General features: G+C 41.2%; 1 protein-coding gene across 2 annotated transcripts; it reads right to left on the bottom strand.

Moving 5' to 3' along the window:
• Positions 1-1,324: 1,324 nt before the first annotated feature.
• On the bottom strand, positions 1,325-18,430 carry LOC311038167 (drebrin-like protein B). 2 transcript variants are annotated; one of them, XM_084047537.1, is made up of 18 exons: positions 18,120-18,430; positions 16,211-16,266; positions 15,615-15,727; positions 14,523-14,597; positions 13,416-13,559; positions 12,992-13,069; positions 12,627-12,778; positions 11,859-11,931; positions 10,536-10,613; positions 9,989-10,140; positions 9,531-9,582; positions 8,126-8,191; positions 7,903-8,014; positions 6,112-6,480; positions 5,349-5,420; positions 2,684-2,784; positions 1,759-1,828; positions 1,325-1,647 (listed from the first exon to the last, which is right to left on the bottom strand). In XM_084047537.1, exons 1-18 carry the CDS (start codon positions 18,200-18,202, stop codon positions 1,511-1,513), a joined length of 1,983 nt encoding a protein of 660 aa, XP_083903663.1. In that variant the 5' UTR covers positions 18,203-18,430; the 3' UTR covers positions 1,325-1,510. The 2 variants fall into 2 exon arrangements, with proteins under 2 accessions (XP_083903663.1, XP_083903664.1); XM_084047538.1 differs by lacking the exons at positions 11,859-11,931; positions 12,627-12,778; positions 12,992-13,069.
• Positions 18,431-19,814: the final 1,384 nt, after the last annotated feature.

The raw sequence follows: 19,814 nt of genomic DNA on the forward strand, positions 1-19,814 counted from the left end.
ATATTGAACTTTTAATTAATTACAGAGTTTGACGTGTTGTCTGAAAGATACTTTAACAGCTTATTTAAGGCATAATTCTAGTTTCTTCTACACTATCTTTCAATTTCTGTAAATGTTTATACTAAGTATGTGAAGTAAATTAATTTAATACAATGAAAGTCTGTTTCATTTTGTTCACACAATATTGTGATAAGTCTTGTGTGAATGATCTTTAATGTGAAGATCTCTCAGAACTCTGCTTGTATTTACAGTTCAGACTTTTTATTGTATTATACGGAATAGGGTACCACAATCTCTTTCACATTTCACTTTATTTTTGCCAATAGACCTCCTGGCACCCACTAGTCACTAGTGAACTTTTTCTGAACCACTGCTCTAAACACTGCAATGATGTCTTATCTCAATGAAACGGTTCACAGCAGGAGCGCTTGTTTTCTATTCCTTTCACAGCCAAGTGCTCATGAAGGCGGTTTCACAAGATGCTAAAATGAGAAGCCATGACCAGCTCCCGAAAGGGGTTGGGGAGGGTAGGGGAGATGACCTACATATGGTCCTAAGTGTATACTCTGGTACTGTGTTGAGTGCTGTGTTGCCCTCCACATTCTGTCATTTATGTGATTCAGTGGTGATGAGTGAGTGACTTGAGTACCAGCTGGTGTGAGTGTGTGGAGGTGGAACCTGTCTCTCCTCCTGACCAGCCTCCAAACCGCAGCATTGCAGTCTGTTCTGTTGTGTTAGAATTGCTATGGGTTAAAGCTCTGGATATCGTAATGCCTCGGGAGTGTAAGGGTGGGTGACCTCTCTTTTTGTTACAACTTTGTTCTTTGTTTTTGTTAAGTTTATATTACGCAAGGTATTTGTATTTCTTTGTTTCCTTTATGTTAAGGGAGAATAGGATTTGTGTTTTGTACTTCATGGGAGTTATGGTCCCAAGTACAAAACACCCTTATTTTTTCTTAAAATATTAAATGAATCCTTGTTTTGTGGTATTTTAAACCAGTTTGGTCTAGCTGTGTTTGGGGACTGGGAAGGAGGGAGTCCAGTTTTTATGTTACACCTAGTAGTGACACCAAGGCTGGGTTGTAACCATAGACTGTATACAAAAGTATGGACATCGTTACACCCATAGACCCTGCAGACCAAATCCCATAGTGTCCATCGTTTTGGTAAATTATGGTCTCATTTATTTTGAAATGGATGAAAAATAGGGTATGCAGTAGGAGGGGTGTGGCTACCTTGTGATGGTTTTATTCACAAGCTACACAACCAATAGCATTCATTTCTCAGTCAAATTTTCAGACCGGATATAGAAAGATGGCGGATATAGATTGAATGAATACTTTATTAGCAGGATTGTTAAGGGTACAGGTAATGTTATTCTAAAAGGATAACACAAAAAGCCCCAGGGTTAGGCTTATCTGAGTGTTTTTTCTTAAGCTAAAAACGTTTAAAACACGTTAAACACGGACCTATTAAAGAACAGCAGTGAATCATAGAACAGGGGGTGAACTTAGACAAGCTGAACATAATTGGCGGGGAACATCCCATAGTGTCCGTCGGGTGCGTAGCCTCTCCACCAACCGTCATCCACCTGCTCTATCCCGGTGATGATGTCATCGGGGTCAAAGGTGATCTCGGAGTCATCGGCTGTCGGAGGACGATTTGATTGGTTAATGATTGCAAAATGAACAAGCTGTAGGCTATACTCCAACATAGAATGTATTTAGTTGAATGGCATCAGGTGGGTCGGAGTCTTACCGGCCTGGTAGTCGTACAGAGCCCTGGCACTGCATGTATGTCCACTGTCCTCTGCCCCGTGCTCCTCCACCTATGGGATGATACCATCAATACATTATGATAGTACATACTGTACACCATGCTCCTCCACCTATGGGATGATACCATCAATACATTATAAATGGTGCATTTATAATGTATGATAGTACATACTGTACACCATGCTCCTCCAGCTATGGGATACCATCAATACATCATTATAGTAAATCAGACTACTATTAGACCTTATGAAATCCTCTAATCCAGTGCTTCTCAAACTTTTTCATGTCAAGGACCCCCAAATTGACACTTATTAGCCTGCGGACCCCCATTTGAAAAGATATGCCAGGGACCCCAATAAGAGAAGGTTTTTACGGCTCTCTAGCAGTGATTCTCAACCATTTTAATTTGAAGGACCCCCAGTTTGACATGCATTAGGCTACGGACCCCCATTTAATGGCATTTATACCGCTGGGACCCCAATTTATATTGTAAAATCAGAGTTACAGACCCATAAGGGTCCATTTGGTTCCTGTCCATCATTTAGCTGGGGACCCCCTGGAACCCCCTCAAGTACCCCTGGGGGTCCCCGGACCCCACTTTGAGAACCACTGCTCTAATCATCCTGAATTATTTGTTTTAAGTCGGTCGGTTGAACAGTTCTTGGGATACGTGACGTGAGCTACAGACTACAGATTCCGCACATTTATTGTAATATGCTTGCTGTAATGATGATAGAGCACTTCTTTGAGTATAATATTGTGATTATACCATTATTACAAACTGAAAGATATACAGTAATTAAAATGTAATAAAACATGTCCCCAAAGGCCATGAAAATGAATGACCCAGAGGGGGGATTTCAAAATCAGATATTATACAGTGACAGGACAGTATATAGACTCACTGCTGGTGTTACATCCTCATAGACGCTCTCGTATAAGTCCTCCTCTGGCACAGATGATGGGATCTCATAGGTCTCCTCCTGGCCAGGAGACTCCTGTGGATCTGAGGATGGATGAGTGACATCATTAAATGGTTCATTTATGTCTCTGTCTGTCTGTCTGTCTGTCTGTCTGTCTGTCTGTCTGTCTGTCTGTCTGTCTGTCTGTCTGTCTGTCTGTCTGTCTGTCTGTCTGTCTGTCTGTCTGTCTGTCTGTCTGTCTGTCTGTCTGTCTGTCTGTCTGTCTGTCTGTCTGTCTGTCTGTCTGTCTGTCTGTCTGTCTGTCTGTCTGTCTGTCTGTCTGTCTGTCTGTCTGTGTGTGTGTGTGTGTGTGTGTGTGTGTGTGTGTGTGTGTGTGTGTGTGTGTGTGTGTGTGTGTGTGTGTATAGTCATTCCTATATGTATTCATTGTTGATAGATTATGCATATATTAATATAGTGTTGATAGACTGTATACATATTGATTAAAATACTCTGTTTATATGAGTATATATATATTACAATAAACACAGTATTTTAATCAATGAATATATTCATTCAAAGGCATTGTTGTCATTGACTGTATATTAATTCATATAATATCTGGTGACAGCCATTAGCCATTTTTTCATTTTTTTAATTCAATTGTGTCAATAAACTAACTTACTAACTAACTCCGAAAAGTATCAATAATATAAAGATAAAGTAATTATATTTATAAAAAAAACTGTGTGCAAAGTAGTAGCTGTGATGGTGTATTCATTAATGTTTTTATTCATTAGATGTATTCATTTTCAGATTTAAGTACTCAAATCTTTAACTAAAGTAACTAAAGTTTTCAAATAATTGTAGTGGAGTAAAAGTACAATATTTGTCTCTGAGATGTAGTGGAGTATAAGTAAAAGTATTGAAAATACTGAAAAAAGTTAAAAATACCTCAAAATTGTGCTTAAGTACAGTGCTTGAGTACATGTTCTTGGTTACACCACTGCATAGTTCACAACACACTCTTCGCTTTGAACGTAAAAGTGATACAATGGCGCCCTCCTGTGGTTCAGCCAAGTATAGGTGAATTAGAGGCGCGCGCGCGTTAGCTAGCAATGAGCATTTACTTTGGCTAGCGTTGTCTTTCTTAGCTTTATTATAATAACTAATATTATTAAGGGTTACGTGTTTTATCGTTGAGGTAAAGGACAGCCGATTATTTAATCGATTACTTAAAAGTTGGATTTATTGAAATAAAGAACAGTTTTAGTACAATAAACAAAGGACTTTGTACATCATTGTAAAAGCTAGCTAGCAGGCTAGCAAATGTAAACAGAGAAACCCAAGTGCTACGTCATTTCCTGCCCCAGAATTCGATAGATCACTGATTGTGATGTAACGCACCGGAAATCCCAACCAGAATTTGGTTACTTCCTGAACGTCAAGTTTTGCGTGAAGCGTCACAAGAAAGCTTCCGCTTTCTTTTCAAAATAAAGTGTCGAGTGTGTCAAGTTACATGTCAAACGCTACGCAAGCGTTTCCACTTTATTTTCACGTGTTTTATTACAGTTTAACATTGTTATGGGCTCTCTCAGAAGAAACGCAAGTAGGATTTATTTCGGACACCATCAGTGGCGGAAAGTAAGTACATTTACTCAAGTACTGTACTTAAGTACAATTTACTTTACTGGAGTCACTCCAGTACAAAAAATGTTCAATACTTTTGCTTCTACTACGATTTTGATTATTATTACCAAACATACCACTTCAGCCCTGGCCCCTGTGCATACTTTGGCTATTTGAAAATAGCAGATATACAAGCTCACAATGCTCACGATACGACGCGTTGTGAGCTTGTCTTGAAGATCTGCTATTTTCTAACCTTCTGTTAACTTCATGTTAACAGAAGGTTTGAAAATAGCAGATTTTGTCAACAAGGTTTGTTGAGGCAATTTACCATTATCACCACAAGAGGGCAGCAAAGCCTGCATGTTGCTTATATATTGTAAATGGAGCTTTAGAATGAGGGGAAAGTAATTGCGTCTGTCTACAATGATCTAGATCTGCTGTTTTCTTTACATTTCATTTGGTTAAGTGTGTGTGTGTATGTGTGTGTGTGTGTGTGTGTGTGTGTGTGTGTGTGTGTGTGTGTGTGTGTGTGTGTGTGTGTGTGTGTGTGTGTGTGTGTGTGTGTGTGTGCAAAAAACTGTACCCAGCATGATTTTGTCATTAATCATAATGAGATTGTGACGTACACTACACACACACTTGTTGATCAGCTATTTTCAACACACGTTGTAGTTCAGCTATTTTCTGGTGCACAACACCAGCGCGCAACTAAGTGTAAATCAGGCATAACTCTATCTCTAATCCCTAAACCTAACTTCTAAATGTCTAATCCTAAAACCTAACCCCAACCTGAATATTTTCCTAATCGTAAATGTATCTCTAAAAATCTGTTTTCAACCATAAAACATTTTTCTTTTTTCCAGGAAAATGGTCCTCACATCTATTTCTCTTGTTCTGGGGACATTTTGGAATAAAAGAAAAGAAAAGAATAGAACACACACACGCACGCACGCACGCACGCACGCACGCACGCACGCACGCACGCACGCACGCACGCACGCACACACACGCACACACACAGAAGGGAACAACCTACCGTTGTAGAGATCTTGTGCATCCTCCTCCTCCTCATCAAAGTCATCCGACCAGTCGTCGTCCTCTGCAGACGCTGTGAGACAACAGAGGACGGACATGAGTTACCTCTGTACTTGATCCGCTCTATTTTTATTTATACAAGAATGCTCGCCCCAAAACACACTCGCCCCCGGGTCAAATACGTTGACCTCGGAACGGTCGCCACCAGGTATTCCTAAACGTAACCTCAGTAAAACTATGCCTAAACCTAACCTTATTCCTAACCTTATCCTCAGTAAAACTATGCCTAAACCTAACCTTATTCCTAACCTTATCCTCAGTAAAACTATGCCTAAACCTAACCTTATTCCTAACCTTAAACCTCAGTAAAACTATGCCATGCCATGTTTTGGGGCGAGGGTTGCGTTCAACAAGCTCGCAACCCGTCAAGTTGTAACAAAAATTGCCGATCTACATGCTCACAACGTGTCGCAACTGTAATGCATTGTGAGCTTGCAGATCTGCTATCTTCGTGGCGCAACACAAAGTGTATAAATTAAGCATATGGTTGCTGTCGGGTGGAAACCTTGTATGTCCAAAACCGTTGTAAAATAGCATAAAATAGGTTTAAAGTGGTTACATCTGATTTAAATGCCATCTTAACCAAGTTTCCTGGGGACCCCCTGGAAACCCCCCAAGGTCCCCAGGGGGTCCCTACACCCCACGTTGAGAACCACTGACATGTAGTGTTGTTATGTGTACATAGTGAGTAGAGAGAGTCTGACCTGCAGTCTGGACAGGTGAGGTTGTAACATCTGGAGTTTGGACAGGTGATGCTGAAACATCTGGTGTTTGGACAGGTGATGCTGAAACATCTGGTGTTTGGACAGGTGATGCTGAAACATCTGGTGTTTGGACAGGTGATGCTGAAACATCTAGCATCACAGGGGAGGGAGCTGCAACAGGCGATTCACTTCTAACTGGCGACGTGTCTGCGATGGGAGGAGCCACTGGTGACGCATGTCTGATGGGAGGAGCCTCCGTAACTGGCGAGGTATGTGTGATGGGAGGAGTCGACTCTCGTTGACTCTTTGGTTTCAGCGGCGTTTCGCTCTCAGCACGACTCTGGGACAGGAATGGGCTTTGCAATTTCCCTGTGGAAGGAAACGTATGATATAAATCACATCATCATCAGTTCGTACTGTCATTTTTGGCAATAACTCTGATAGCTCTGGTAGCTTTAACCAGCTCAGTGGCCTTGTGGTTACAGAGTCCGCCCTGAGATTGGGAAGTCGGGGTTCGATGTCCTGGCTGGTTCGGGTCTTACCAAAGACTATAAAAATGGGACCCAATACCTCCCTGCTTGGCACTCAGCATCAAGGGTTGGATTGGGGGGTAAGTCCCTGTGACATATGGTTTTCAACCTTTTTCGCGTCAAGGACCCCCAAATTGACACATATTAGCCCACGGACCCCCATTCGAAAAGATATACCAGGGACTCAACCATTTTGATTTCTTGGGGGTCCCAATCTACACTGTATCATCATCATTAATGTTCATTTAACTCTGAGAGTGTACAAATGGGACCAAATGGACCCGAACGGGTCCATTTGGTCCCATTTGTACACTCAGAGTTAGAGACACATAAGGGTCAATTTGGTTCCTAACTATTAGTTTGGCTGGGGACGCCCTGGAACCCCCTCAAGGACCACTGGTGGTCCCCGGACCACTGGTTGAGAACCACTGTACTAGTGTCATGTCCAGGGGGTGTACTTGTACAGGGTGCATTTCTCCTTTCCGACATGTCGCCTTTCCAACGTTGACGAACCCTATACCTAACCCTAACCCTAACCTTAACCGCACGCGGAAGCCACTAGTCGGAGTGGCGAGATGTCGGAATGGAAGGAGCACCCCACTTGTACATCATGCTTCAGAAACAGGATCCTGCCCTATGGGCCCAAGCCCCCAGAGCCGCTGAGAAATCTTGAAGCCGCCACCCCAGTGGCCAAAGCTGGAACTGCAGGCGGGGAGAAATACATGCGCGAGCAAAACATACTGATATATATTTATATATATAGATATAAATATGTAAACATATTATACATAAATACATATGCATTTACATATACATAGGCATCTCCAGTGAATTTCATAAATATCTCGCGTTCAATCCTTGACACACGGGCTGCCGTAGAACGCAAAAAGGACACTACTGCGCATGCTCATAAATCTACGGTGTGTCCAAAAACGACTCAATAATTCTACTTCCTGCAGGCTTCCAGGTGCTTCAAAACGCCAGTGAGCACATTCATTGAAATGATAGCTGGGGGGCGGGGCAATCCGCCCTCTAGTTATATTATACCTCTATGTATGGGCCACATGGCTCTGAAACCGTTGGTTCCAAAGGCTACTTCTGGTAGCTATCTGGTTAGTACAACGACTGTACCGAACCACGGTTCCCAGAAGTCCGTTCAAAACTAAACTAGTCTCGCACAGAAGAGCAATACTTATGTTACATTGAAAAAGTATGACTTAATAAGCAGGTTGTGTGTGTGTGAATTAGTATGTGCTCTTACCAGGCCTGCTTGCAACAGGAGACTGTCCATTGCTGACAGCAGAATTGTTCCCTCGCTGCTGGAACACATCTTTGGGATTGAAAGATCTCTGGGAAATCAAACCCTTTGCCTCCTGTGAAATAGAATTACAGTGAGCGTATATAAGTCATTAAAAAAAGACCCCACAAATATGCAATGTCTTAAATAATGCATAATGTATTGCCATTAATGTCTTCATGCTCACATTAGCTTTCTGCACAGATGCAGCAAACTTAATTCCCTTCCTCTGAGAATCCTTTTGCCCCGTTTCCTGTTGCACCAAAAGACATAAACATGTACAGTTGGTATTTCATAACAAAACGTCCCTGAAAACTGAAGGGTGATTCATTTATACTTAGTTGTGCGGCAGTGTCGCACCATGTGATGGCCACACCAGCAGCATAACATGGTGGAAACCTTTATTTATTAAATTAGTTTATATTATATTACATCATAACATACATACAAACCTTAAATAACGACACACGGAAGCGGTTTAAAATAACACACTTTCTATTTAAGTTGCTTTATCAGAAGTTGTTTAATTTGTGATTGAAGTTGATTTAGCTGTCTTTATTTGAGTTATCAGTTCTGGGGGGGGGGGGGGGGTGCTGGAGTTGATTGGCTGGCCAAGGAACAGCTGCTTCAAATTGGACTGCACCATATTCCCTCTGCATTGTGGGGAGGGTCAGGGGTTTATTAGTTTGATTCTGGTTATTAGGTTTTGGAAGAAATGTGTTTTGGATATTTCAATTGTATTGAAATTTCATTAGTTAATACTGGTTGGTGTTGTATTGGGGTATGATGTAGTTATTAGTAGTTTGTTTAAATGTTTTGTCCTAGACGTATTCCCCTTTGTGTGTTGAGAGTGGACTGATCCCCCACTACTGTATATACTATGTTCCCCTCATGTCTCACCTTGGTCAAGGTCAGTCATGCTGTGCAGTTGAGTGCTGTTTAGTTATTTTTTTGCTCAACCTCATTTTTTTGGGGTCCACAATTTGTATTTGTTCCAACATGTTTGATGAACAATATTTTAAAGAAATACCCAAGTCTCTCTCTTGCCAACCAATTCGGTCCCTGACACACCAAAAATGTAAGCTTGTAAACTTGTAGATGGTCTATTTATGGCATTGGTTCTCAAAGTGGGGTCCTTGAGAAAGTTCCAGGGGGACCCCAGCTAAATGATAAATTAGGCACCAAATGGACCCTTATGGGTCTGTAACTCTGAGAGTGTACAAATGGACCCAAATGGACCCTGACGGGTCCATTTGGGTCCATTTGTACACTCTCAGAGTAAAATTTAACATAGATTTTACAATATAAATTGGGGTCCAAGAGATAGAGATGCCATTAAATGGCCCTAACGCATGTCAAGCTGGGGGTCCTTGAAATTAAAATGGTTGAGAATCAATGTTAAAAATCTACTCTTATGGGGGTCCCTGGCATATCTTTTCAAATGGGGGTCCGCGGGCTAATAAGTGTCAATTTGGGGGTCCTTGACATGAAAAGGTTTGAGAACCACTGTTTTATGGTGCGTGACACGGTGCACAACCACGTATAAATCAAGGGTGATGGGTATAAGGTAGGCTGTCAGTTTTAAAGCTCACCTGTTGCTGGTCTGGCTTCGTCTCCTCAGACTCCTGCCGCTTCTGAAAAGCCCTGTAAAACATCCTGAGTGTTACTTTAAAAGTTCCATTGCCGGACCTGGGATTTGAACCCTGTGGTGTCTTATGTGAGAGACCAAACTCCTACTACCGCTCGCAAGAGAGGCCAACTCCATTAGGCCGGGGGGGGGGGGGGGGGGGTTGTCCTACCCGACAACAGGGTCTAAATGTCTCAATAGAAGAGTAGGGAGACCACCTCCAACCACTGTACATGTACTAATTATACTGTATATATTCGTTGCATTCCTAAGCCAATAATTTGATGACCGGCAGCGGTTGCGTATGGAGACACCGGAACCGCTGCCGGTCATCAAATTATTGGCTTAGGAATGGAAAGAAAAGCTTAGGAAAGAAAGTATCCCTTTAAGAGTGTGTACAAATGGCCAGCCTGCAAGACTGACCTCTGTTGGTCAATTTGACTGGATCTGTCCTTTGTTCTTTTGTCTCTCTCTGCCGACTGCTTCTCTTCTTCCTCTTTTCTGTCCTTTTCCATCTGCTGCATCCTCTCTGTTGCCTGTTTGCTCACCTCGCTTTTACGTGCCGCTTCATCCCTCTGAAAGACCATTTCATTACATTAACACGTGGCAGAACATGGCCTGTAATATTCAGTTCAGTTCAGTTTTATTTTCGGATACTGGAAAATGTATAATTCTTTCAATTTAAATCAGTTAACAAATAATTACGGTAATAATAATCACCATAATAATAACAAAACAAACAAAAGAAAAACAATCAAAGTCCATTTGGATTTTCACACCTGCTATTGCAGATTAAGTGAGATCCAAGTCCCCGAAACTTCTTACAAACAATCATGGTGTTTCAACATGCTCTGTATTACCCACTTAAGCCCTGTACTGTACACTTCTTTGTACAACAAATATCTTGTAGATCTTCTATTTTCCCTCTACACACCATATGATGATGTACAGTATATATAATATAACCAACCTTGTCTTGGGCCCAGAAGTTCTCCTTGTTAGTTCTCTGAATCTCGTCCACAGCATTGGTCTTCTGGTACACAGAACCCTGAGAGTACAGATACAGTATGAAGGGCCGTTCACACTGAGTACTATAACTATAGCTATAGACCAATTATTTGTTTACCAACATTGAGACTGGACGCACAGGTGATTGTTTCACGCAATCAATTCCCAACCTGTTGTTTCGGGGTGCGCTGGTTTCAGCACACCCCGGCCGATCCCCTCTTGTGTGTTGGCTAGTGAGGCGCGTCCTAGCGAGACCTGATATAATGGGTTTCATTGCACGCATACGATGCAACGCGTTGTGAGCTTGTAGATAGGCTATTTTCAAATAGCCTAGGTATAAAATTGGCCAAGTATAAATCAAGGGTGCTGGGTAAGGTAGGCCAGGGGTCCTCAACAGGGGGTCCGGGACCCCTAGGGGGTCCTCAGAGTAACTACAGGGGGGCCGCCAAATCTTTGTGTAATACGATCATGTTTTTTTACATTAACCACTTGAACCCTAGCATCCCTATTCTGAGTGGAACATTTGCCAAAAATAGCTGATCTCGAGCTCACAACAACACCTCGCAACGTGAGGCGTTGTGAGCTTGTAGATCTGCTATTTTTGGCAAAGAGGTTTGGTGTAGATGGGGAAAAAAGAGCAGACTAAGTATTAACGGTGGTTAAATGTCTGAAAATACACATTAATCCAACATACACTGATGAAAATGCTGTCAAAGTCTATATGAAACTGTCTAAGAAGTCTATGAAAATGTTTAATCTGCAACACAATTTTATGCAATATGTAGTGGTTGTGGGGGGGGGTCCCTGCTTCATCTCTCTCTCAGCTAAGGGGTCCTTGGCCTGAAAACGCTGAAGACCCCTGAGGTAGGCTGTCAGTTAACCCCAGACCTGGAACTGTGTCATTTTTAGATTTGAGCTAAAAAGCATTATTTTACACTTTGGGCTATTCAAAAATAGCAGATATACGAGCTCATAGCGCGGCACCGAGTGCCGCGCTACGAGCTTGTAGATCTGCTATTTTTGAAAAATCGTGAAAATGTGTGCAAATCTTTGAATATATATATATTCTTAAAGAGAACATTTTTAACTCAAATCTTTGCTTCTGGGGGGTCCCTGAAACAAAATATTTTGATGGGGGTCCGCGGCCAAATACATATCATTTTGGGGGTCCTTGACATGACAAAGATTGAGCACCACTGATATAGAAACATAGGTTTTTCAGAAAACTGTTGAGATTTAGGAGACATGTAGAATCGGCTTCAGGTCTCAATGGGTTAAAGCTCACCTGTTGCTGCTCTGGCGATAGGGCGATCACCTCATTTGGCGTCTCCTCAGACTCCTGCCGCTTCTGAAAAGCCCTGTAAAACATCCGGAGTGTTACTTTAAAAGTTCCATTGCCCTACCTGGGATTTGAACCCTGTGGTGTCCTATCATGTGAGAGACCAAACTCCTACTACTGCTGCTCTTGCAAGAGAGGCCAACTCCATTAGGCCAGGGGGGAATTGTGTGTATATGAGCTTCAGGCAAGTTTTATCGTCAACCACCAGTAGGCGTCTGTCCTATATTTAGACACCGGGGTCTAAATGTCTCAATAGAAGAGTAGATAGACCACCTCCAACCATTGCACATGTACTAATTATACTGTATATTAACATACAGAATCGTTAAAATAATAAACATTTTATATTCATTCAAATAAGTTGAAGCTTTAACTTTAAAGGGATAGCTCACCCCCCCCAAAATGACTTTTTTAATCTCTATCGATTACTCACCCCATGGAAACTTGAATTCATGTATATATTTTTTGTTTTCGTTGCATACCTAAGATAATAACTTGATGACCGGCAGCGGTTCCGTTCGCGTCTCCTACCGGAATCAAATTAATGGTTTAGGAATGCAACAAAACGATCATTTTAAGAGCGTGTACAAATGGAACCATCACTTTTGTGTTACATTGACTCTAATACTAACACTTACAGTGTCGCTGAAAAAAACAGAAGTAGTGTGCGTGCGTGCGTGCGTGTGCGTGCGTGCGTGTGTCTGCAAGACTTGCCTTTGTTGGTCAATTTGACTGGATCTGTCCTTTGTCCTTTTGTCTCTCTCTGCTGACTGCTTCTCGTCTTCCTCTTTTCTGTCCTTTTCCATCTGTTGTGTCTTCACTGTTGCCTGTTTGCTCACCTCGCTTTTACGTGCTGCTTCATCCCTCTGAAAGACCATTTCATATCATTAAGTGGTAGAACATGGCCTGAAGTATTGTTCAAATAATCATGGTGTTTCAACATGCCCTGTATTACCCACTTAAGCCCTGTACTGTATACGTCTTTGTACAACAAATAGCCAATCTAAACGTGGGGGCTTGTAGATCATCTATTTTCCCTCTACACACGTAACATAATGATGATGTATAAAGTAACCAACCTTGTCTTGGGCCCAGAAGTTTTCCTTGTTAGTTCTCTGAATCTCGTCCACAGCATTGGTCTTCTGGTACACAGAACCCTGAGAGTACAGATACAGTATGAAGGGCCGTTCACAATGAGTACTATAACTATAGCTATAACTATAAACAATATAGTTTCAAAAAAAGAAAAAGGTCAAGTGGATCGCAGAGTTCACACCAAGTATAAAAAACATACAATGGTGAACGTTATAGTTGGCGTTATAGTGCTCATTGTGAACAGCCCTCTACGGCAGGAAATCACTGATTTGATAGATGGGTGGAGCCTGGAGTCAGCAAAACCAGCTAACTCTGGTGAACGCTGGTTTAGCAGAAATTTGAGGATTCAATGGAGTTAGCTGGTTTTGTCAGAAGCGCTTTTTAATGCTTTTCAGTGTGCTTTCTCACCACAGGTCCAGCAGGTGCGTTGCCGTGTCCCCGGGTCTCTTTGTTGAAACGGAAGTCGGCTCCTGAAGTCTTCCCCACTCTACCCAGGATGCTCTCTGGTTCCACGTCGTCCTCTCCCCGAGCGTTGATGGTCACATGGGCTCCCTGCAACCACACACACGTCTTAATGCAATGCTAGGTATGTATATTTTTCAACATTTGGGCATGGTTTCAGCCTTTATTTTGTTTTCTTCTTCTTCTTTAGAAATATTTTCTTTCACATCAGGATGTAATTATCATTAGACAATAACCCACCTATCTCCATGCATACAGATGTGAGGGTACTGCATTTTTTTACTTCTACATTCGACTACATTCACTTCCTACGCCAGTGTGCCAGTGATCACACACCCCCCCATGCCTATATGGTTGCCTACCCCTGGTCCAGAGGATTATGAGATCATCCCCGGACTAAACTAGTCTCACACACCCAGGCGACCAGACACCTCCACCTACCGTCTGGTCACGTCTAAATTCAACGTAGTTGCTACAACTTCTGGGTGGAGACGCTTCAGAGAGGAAAAAAAAACAAACAACACTGCATTGCACAATGAATGCAGACTCCAGGGCAGGGCGGTCCTTCATATTAGGAGGGTGGTGATGTGATTAATGTTCAAAACAGTGGGTGTAGCTTTTGTCAACTGCCACTAGCAACTACTATTGAATTTAGATGTCACGTATCGGTAGGCGGAGATATCCAATCGTTTAGTTACACGAGACAACACACAGACAAACAAACACAGAGACACAGGGCCAAACGGTTTTACTTTGAGGGGAAAGTGTATCTTTTTTTAAAATAGGGCTTGAAGGATGACTTCACCCATGTTCAACCTATCTTCATAAAGTTGGTCCTCACTAATACTCACTATAAAATGGTAAAACATCTACTCAGTCTGTGTCTCATAGGAGGGCTGTGGACACTCAGAAACCTGCCTACTTTTGACATCATTTCATTAGGCAGGTTTTCTTTTTCTTTGGTTTTTAACGGTGGACATCGTTTTGTAATCAAAAGCTTCGATGACGGTAACAAACAGCAGCATGTCTGCAGTTCACTTTCGAGTCACTGACCTTTAGGAAGTTGGCCATAGAGCTCACATGGTTGGCACAAGAACCTTTCCATGAGTCCTTCACTCCTTCACCTGTCTGGTGTGAGCAGATAACACAGTGGAAACCAGATTAACAAAGCACACACATCCCATAGATACAATATTCCATAGTGATGGACAGAAGAACAATACTAAAACAGAAAGAACTACTGTAAGTGTGCACACTGGATCATTCTCCCATAGTTTAGTTGGGTGAGGTTTAAATCGTCTGACGAAGAGCCAAGACGCTCTAAATGTCAAACCCGTAAACCCTATACACTTAGTTGACCGGTGTGTCCCCTATAGGGTCAATAGACCCCCTACTTTTCCCCCTCCACCCGTACCAAATCTCTCCGCCGAAAATAGCCGATCTACAAGCTATAGCGCGTCACAAAGTGACATGTTGTGATCTGCTATTTTCACCAAACGTTCGTCCTGTGAGTTCATGTGTGTCCAGACTCTGTTTTTCCAAATAGCAGCAGGACTGTCACAATTACAAATTTAAGTTGACAATTAATTATCACTCAAATAGTTGCGATTAACGATTTAATTGTGTTTCTGTCGTTGAAAATTAATGGAACATTATGAATAAAAATTACATTTCTGTTTGGCTTTTAGCTTTCGGAAACAAAAGTTGCACAGGGCAGATATGACAAATAACACATATTTAATTACTTTATACTTAAAAATAAACATTACTAGTGGAAATAGCCGATCTATAAGCTCAAAACGTATAGTTTTGAGCTTATAGATCTGCTATTTCCACTATTTTTGACATTTTTTGAAAATATATCAAGTTTTTTAACATGGAATTGATTATGACGATTATGCAAAAATAATTGCGATTATATAAAATAGTTGTGACTATATAAAATAATTGTGACTATATAAAATAATTGCCATTACACGATTATGTAATAATTGTGAATTTGTGACAGGCCTAATAGCAGCAGGACTATGTTTCGCCTTTGTGTGTGCGTGCGGGCGTGTGATATGTAGAATACAGTGTGATATGTAGAATACAGTACATATACAGTGTGATAAATACAGTATATACGGTGTGTGGAGTTCATACCCAGTTGATGAGGACGTATTTGGACAGACCAGAGTTGGGGTCCAGGACGCGACAGAAGGCATACATGACCTTCCCACTGCTCAGTTCCTCTACCATCTCCTCTAGACCACCATCTACACACACACACACACACACACACACACACACACACACACACACACACACACACACACACACACACACACACACACACACACACACACACACACACACACACACACACACACACACACAGTATAGTGTTAGACTGCTAACCAGGTTAACCTAAACTTTGATGTCAGTCCACTGGTTCTCAACATCGGGTCTGGGGATCAACCAGGGTCAAAATGGTCCCTTAAGGGTCTGTAACTCTGAGAGTGTACAAATGGACCAGTAAGGGTCCAGGCTGGTTTAATTTGAGTCAAATTAATACTCAGGATTAGATGAGGAGATTGAGGATCCCATGAGATTTTTGATTTTTCTTTTAATCAAATTGAGGTCTGGGGCCTAATGCATATAAAACTGGGGGTCCTTGAGATGTAAAAGGTTGAGAATCACTGAGTTTATGAAGACTAGCCTATACACACCATACTGAACATTGAGCCATCAGGACTTACCTCCCTTCTCTGCTAGGCGGATGTTATTGCTGTTTCCTTCATAAGTGAACAGAGCCCTGAAGGTACACAGAACACATGGAGGAGTTAGTTATAAGAGTCACAAGTGAGCTTGTAGATCGGTTATTTGATTCCAAGTATAGCAACTATAGACCGATCTCCAATATTCCAATGTTGAATCGGCAAACTACTTGAAAAGGTTAACAAACAATTCCATAGCTGCCTATATGTATGATGTGTGTACCAGTGTGGTTTTAGAGCTAAACCACACCACTGAAACACCATCAGAGCTGGGGGACCATAGAGAAGATGGCCAAAGACAGATGGAAGTGGAGAAACTTAGTTGCTGCCCTATGCGCCACCCAGCGTAACAGGGATAAGTAACACCACAGAAACAGCCCTCGTCATAAAGTAGATGATTCACAGTGATCACACAGAAACACAATATATCTTGTCATTCTTAATATGCCTCTGACGTTTAGCTGTACATCTCGGTTTTACCTATTAAACTCAGTCCTAAAAAACTTTGCTTTTCAATTATATTAATACCTCTAACCCAAACCATTCTATCACTAAACACAGACATGGCTGAGGTCCTTGTAGTGGGTCATAAAGGACAGAGGCAGGAGGACCATTCTGATTAGATCTTAGTGTCTCTGAAACCCAGTTAGGAACCATGGTTGTTATTATGGATGCAGATCTTAAATCCCCCTAATCGTATCACTATTACTAGGACAGTATTTTATTGACCCCGAAAAACTGGTCCACACATTTGTCTCAAACAGGTTAGATTACTGTAATGCCCTTTTTTAACTGTAGCCTATACTTCCCCAAAATGATTGTTGGAAAGCTCATTCAAATTATTCACTGGGACAAGAAAAGCTGAACTACTTCTATAATTAGTTCCCTCCATTCATTGGCTCCCTATTACAATACAGAATGTATACAGTAATATTATTTAGTAGCGTTCGTACACACTCTTAACTGTGTGTGGTATGTTATCAAAATGCTCTATCATGTGAATTTGTGTGAGGACTGCTACAGAATATATTTATATGTACTGTATATACTGTATGTTTCAGTACAGGGAGTACATCTATTGTACAGTATATTGATAATATACAGGGGAGGCATTAAAGGCCAAGACCACTTTGGTAGAGGTTTGGGTTGTGTCACCTTGCCATGATGTAACTCCAAAGGTGGACAAGAAATAAAAAATAATTGCTCCATTGATTAGAAATGTATCATTCAAAATATGCTCCTTATTGACTTGCATTGTACAGTGAAACAGCTCTCAAAGTCACTCTTTTAGCACATAAGCAAACATGGAGCAGTTTCACCAAAGTACTGTTTGTTTTTTATTTTTTACAAAAAGCGAAATCAACAGGAAGTTGACATTTGTATTAAAAGGACAAACAGTATTTTGTGGGTTTGATGATGCTCTATATTGTCTGAATCAACTTTGTTTACTTCCATTTATGTGCTAAAAGAGTGACTTTTAGAGCTGTTTCACCATACATGTAAGTCAATGAGGAGCATATTTTGAATGATCCATTTCTAATCAATGGAGTAATTATTTTTGATTTATTGTGCACCTTTGGAGTTGCATCATGCCAAGGTAACACAACCTAAACATCTACCAAAGTGGTCTTGCCCTTTAATATAGGCTACTGTAGTCACTACACATATACAGTATTGCATGCCTTAAATGACAGATAAATAATGATATCACACGAATATAACTTACAGTAGATGAAATATTGACATTTGTGACAGCAGTATTACCATGTTTAATCTAACAAAACATTGTTTTCTCAGTAATACCATTGGCTTCAAACCTTACAGTGGGGCTGCTGTATAAATAATGTCAATAATAATGAATAACGTTCACAGCATTAAGAGATAAACTCACCAGTTCGTATTTGACTTGGCATCCAGCACGTCTTCATAAGCGGCCATGAGTGCGGCACCATTCTTACTCAGATTGACTGACATTCTTTCCTGCTCGTAGTTTCAGCGAAACACAATTCCAGTAATATTTGTATTGACAGATCCAAATCGAAACAATATTTGTATTCACAGATCCAAATCAAAACAGCTTTTATGCTGGCTCAGCAGAAGAGGTCCCAATGCTGTTATCCAAAGCACAAAGTCCACATATGAATACAGTATAAAGTGACATCTATCATAAACTCTGCCACAGGGAAATAGACAGTGGTTAGAATGAGTCAGGCTGTGAGTTGATTGTTGTTTTATGTGTTACACCTTGCTCCACTCTCAGGCTAAACCAGTTGGGACAGATGCACACAGACCTGAAGGGTTACATTCTTTGACAAGTGCAGCTGCTAAAAGCCTGATTCATGCATCACAGATAACCGATCTACAAACTCACTACGCGTCATGTGACATGCTTTAGGTAAGCTGGTGCAGCTGCGACTTTTGCTATTTTTGAAAAACGTTTTAGCTTTTTTTTTTAAGCATTAAGACCTGTGGCCGATTCTACAAAATGCCTTCTAAACTAACTTTCTCAAACTTTTTTGTGCCAAGGACCCCCAAATTGATATATAGGCCTATATTTGGACACGGACCCCCATCTCAAAATGTTTTGTGCCAGGGACCCCAGAAGAGAAGATTTGTGTTAAGCGTGGCCATCGGAGCAGTAAAGACAGAGTGAGAATCAAACAAAATGTACGGACCATGTGGAAAAGGAACTTGTTTGGCGTGTGAGAATGTTAAACTGTGTGAAAATGCCTTACAAATTGATCTTGAGTGCAGTGGTGGAAAGTAACTAAGTACATTTACTTACGCATTGTACTTAAGTACAATTTTGAGGTATTTGTACTTTACTTGAGTATTTCCAATTTCCAATACTTTTACTTCTACTCCGCTACATCTCAGAGGCAAATATTGTACTTTTACTCCACTACATTTAGTTGAAAACTTTAGTCACTAGTTACTTTTCAGATATAAACTATGATATAATGAAAAATACATTAACCACTTTAGCCCTATTTTATACATAGGCTATTTGAAAATAGCCGATCTACAAGCTCACAACGCGTCGCATCGCAACGCGTTGTGAGCTTGTAGATCGGCTATTTTCAAATATTTAGTACTTTTAATTTTGGTACATTAAGTACATTTTGATGCCAATACTTTTGTACTTTTACTCAAGTAAATTTTTAATTCTGGACTTTTACTTGTCTAACTGAGTATTTTTATATTGCAGTATTGGTACTTTTACTTAAGTAAATCATTTGAGTACTTTTTCCACCACTGCTTGAGTGCAGATCTCCTCCAGGCCTGGTTGCCTACCCAGGCCAGGGCTGTGTCTGTGTCACCGGGTTCAGCCGTCAGCCCTGCCGGAGATCATTATCAGCCGAGGGATGAAGAGCTGAGAATTACAACAGTTTGACTGTAGCGCCCTCCAGTGGCCCAAATCCTTTTGATTTTGTCTTTCAGGAGTTTCTCAAGCACTTCAGTCAGCTCTTAGAGTGTGTGTGTGTGTGTGTGTGTGTGTGTGTGTGTGTGTGTGTGTGTGTGTGTGTGTGTGTGTGTGTGTGTGTGTGTGTGTGTGTGTGTGTGTGTGTGTGTGTGTGTGTGTGTG

This window comes from Gymnoscopelus microlampas (genome assembly GCF_963454915.1).
Source record: "Gymnoscopelus microlampas genome assembly, chromosome: 21".
Taxonomy (NCBI): domain Eukaryota; kingdom Metazoa; phylum Chordata; class Actinopteri; order Myctophiformes; family Myctophidae; genus Gymnoscopelus; species Gymnoscopelus microlampas.

What these genes read in the sequence shown, in the direction of transcription:
- LOC311038167 (XM_084047537.1), bottom strand. Translation starts at nt 18,202, where the DNA reads ATGTCAGTCAATCTGAGTAAGAATGGTGCCGCACTCATGGCCGCTTAT. An exon ending in ACTTCTGGGCCCAAGACAAG is followed by an intron (nt 10,141 to 10,535) that starts GTTGGTTATATT and finishes ATGGTCTTTCAG; the next exon opens with AGGGATGAAGCGGCACGTAA. An exon ending in AGTCAAATTGACCAACAGAG is followed by an intron (nt 9,583 to 9,988) that starts GTCAGTCTTGCA and finishes GATGTTTTACAG; the next exon opens with GGCTTTTCAGAAGCGGCAGG.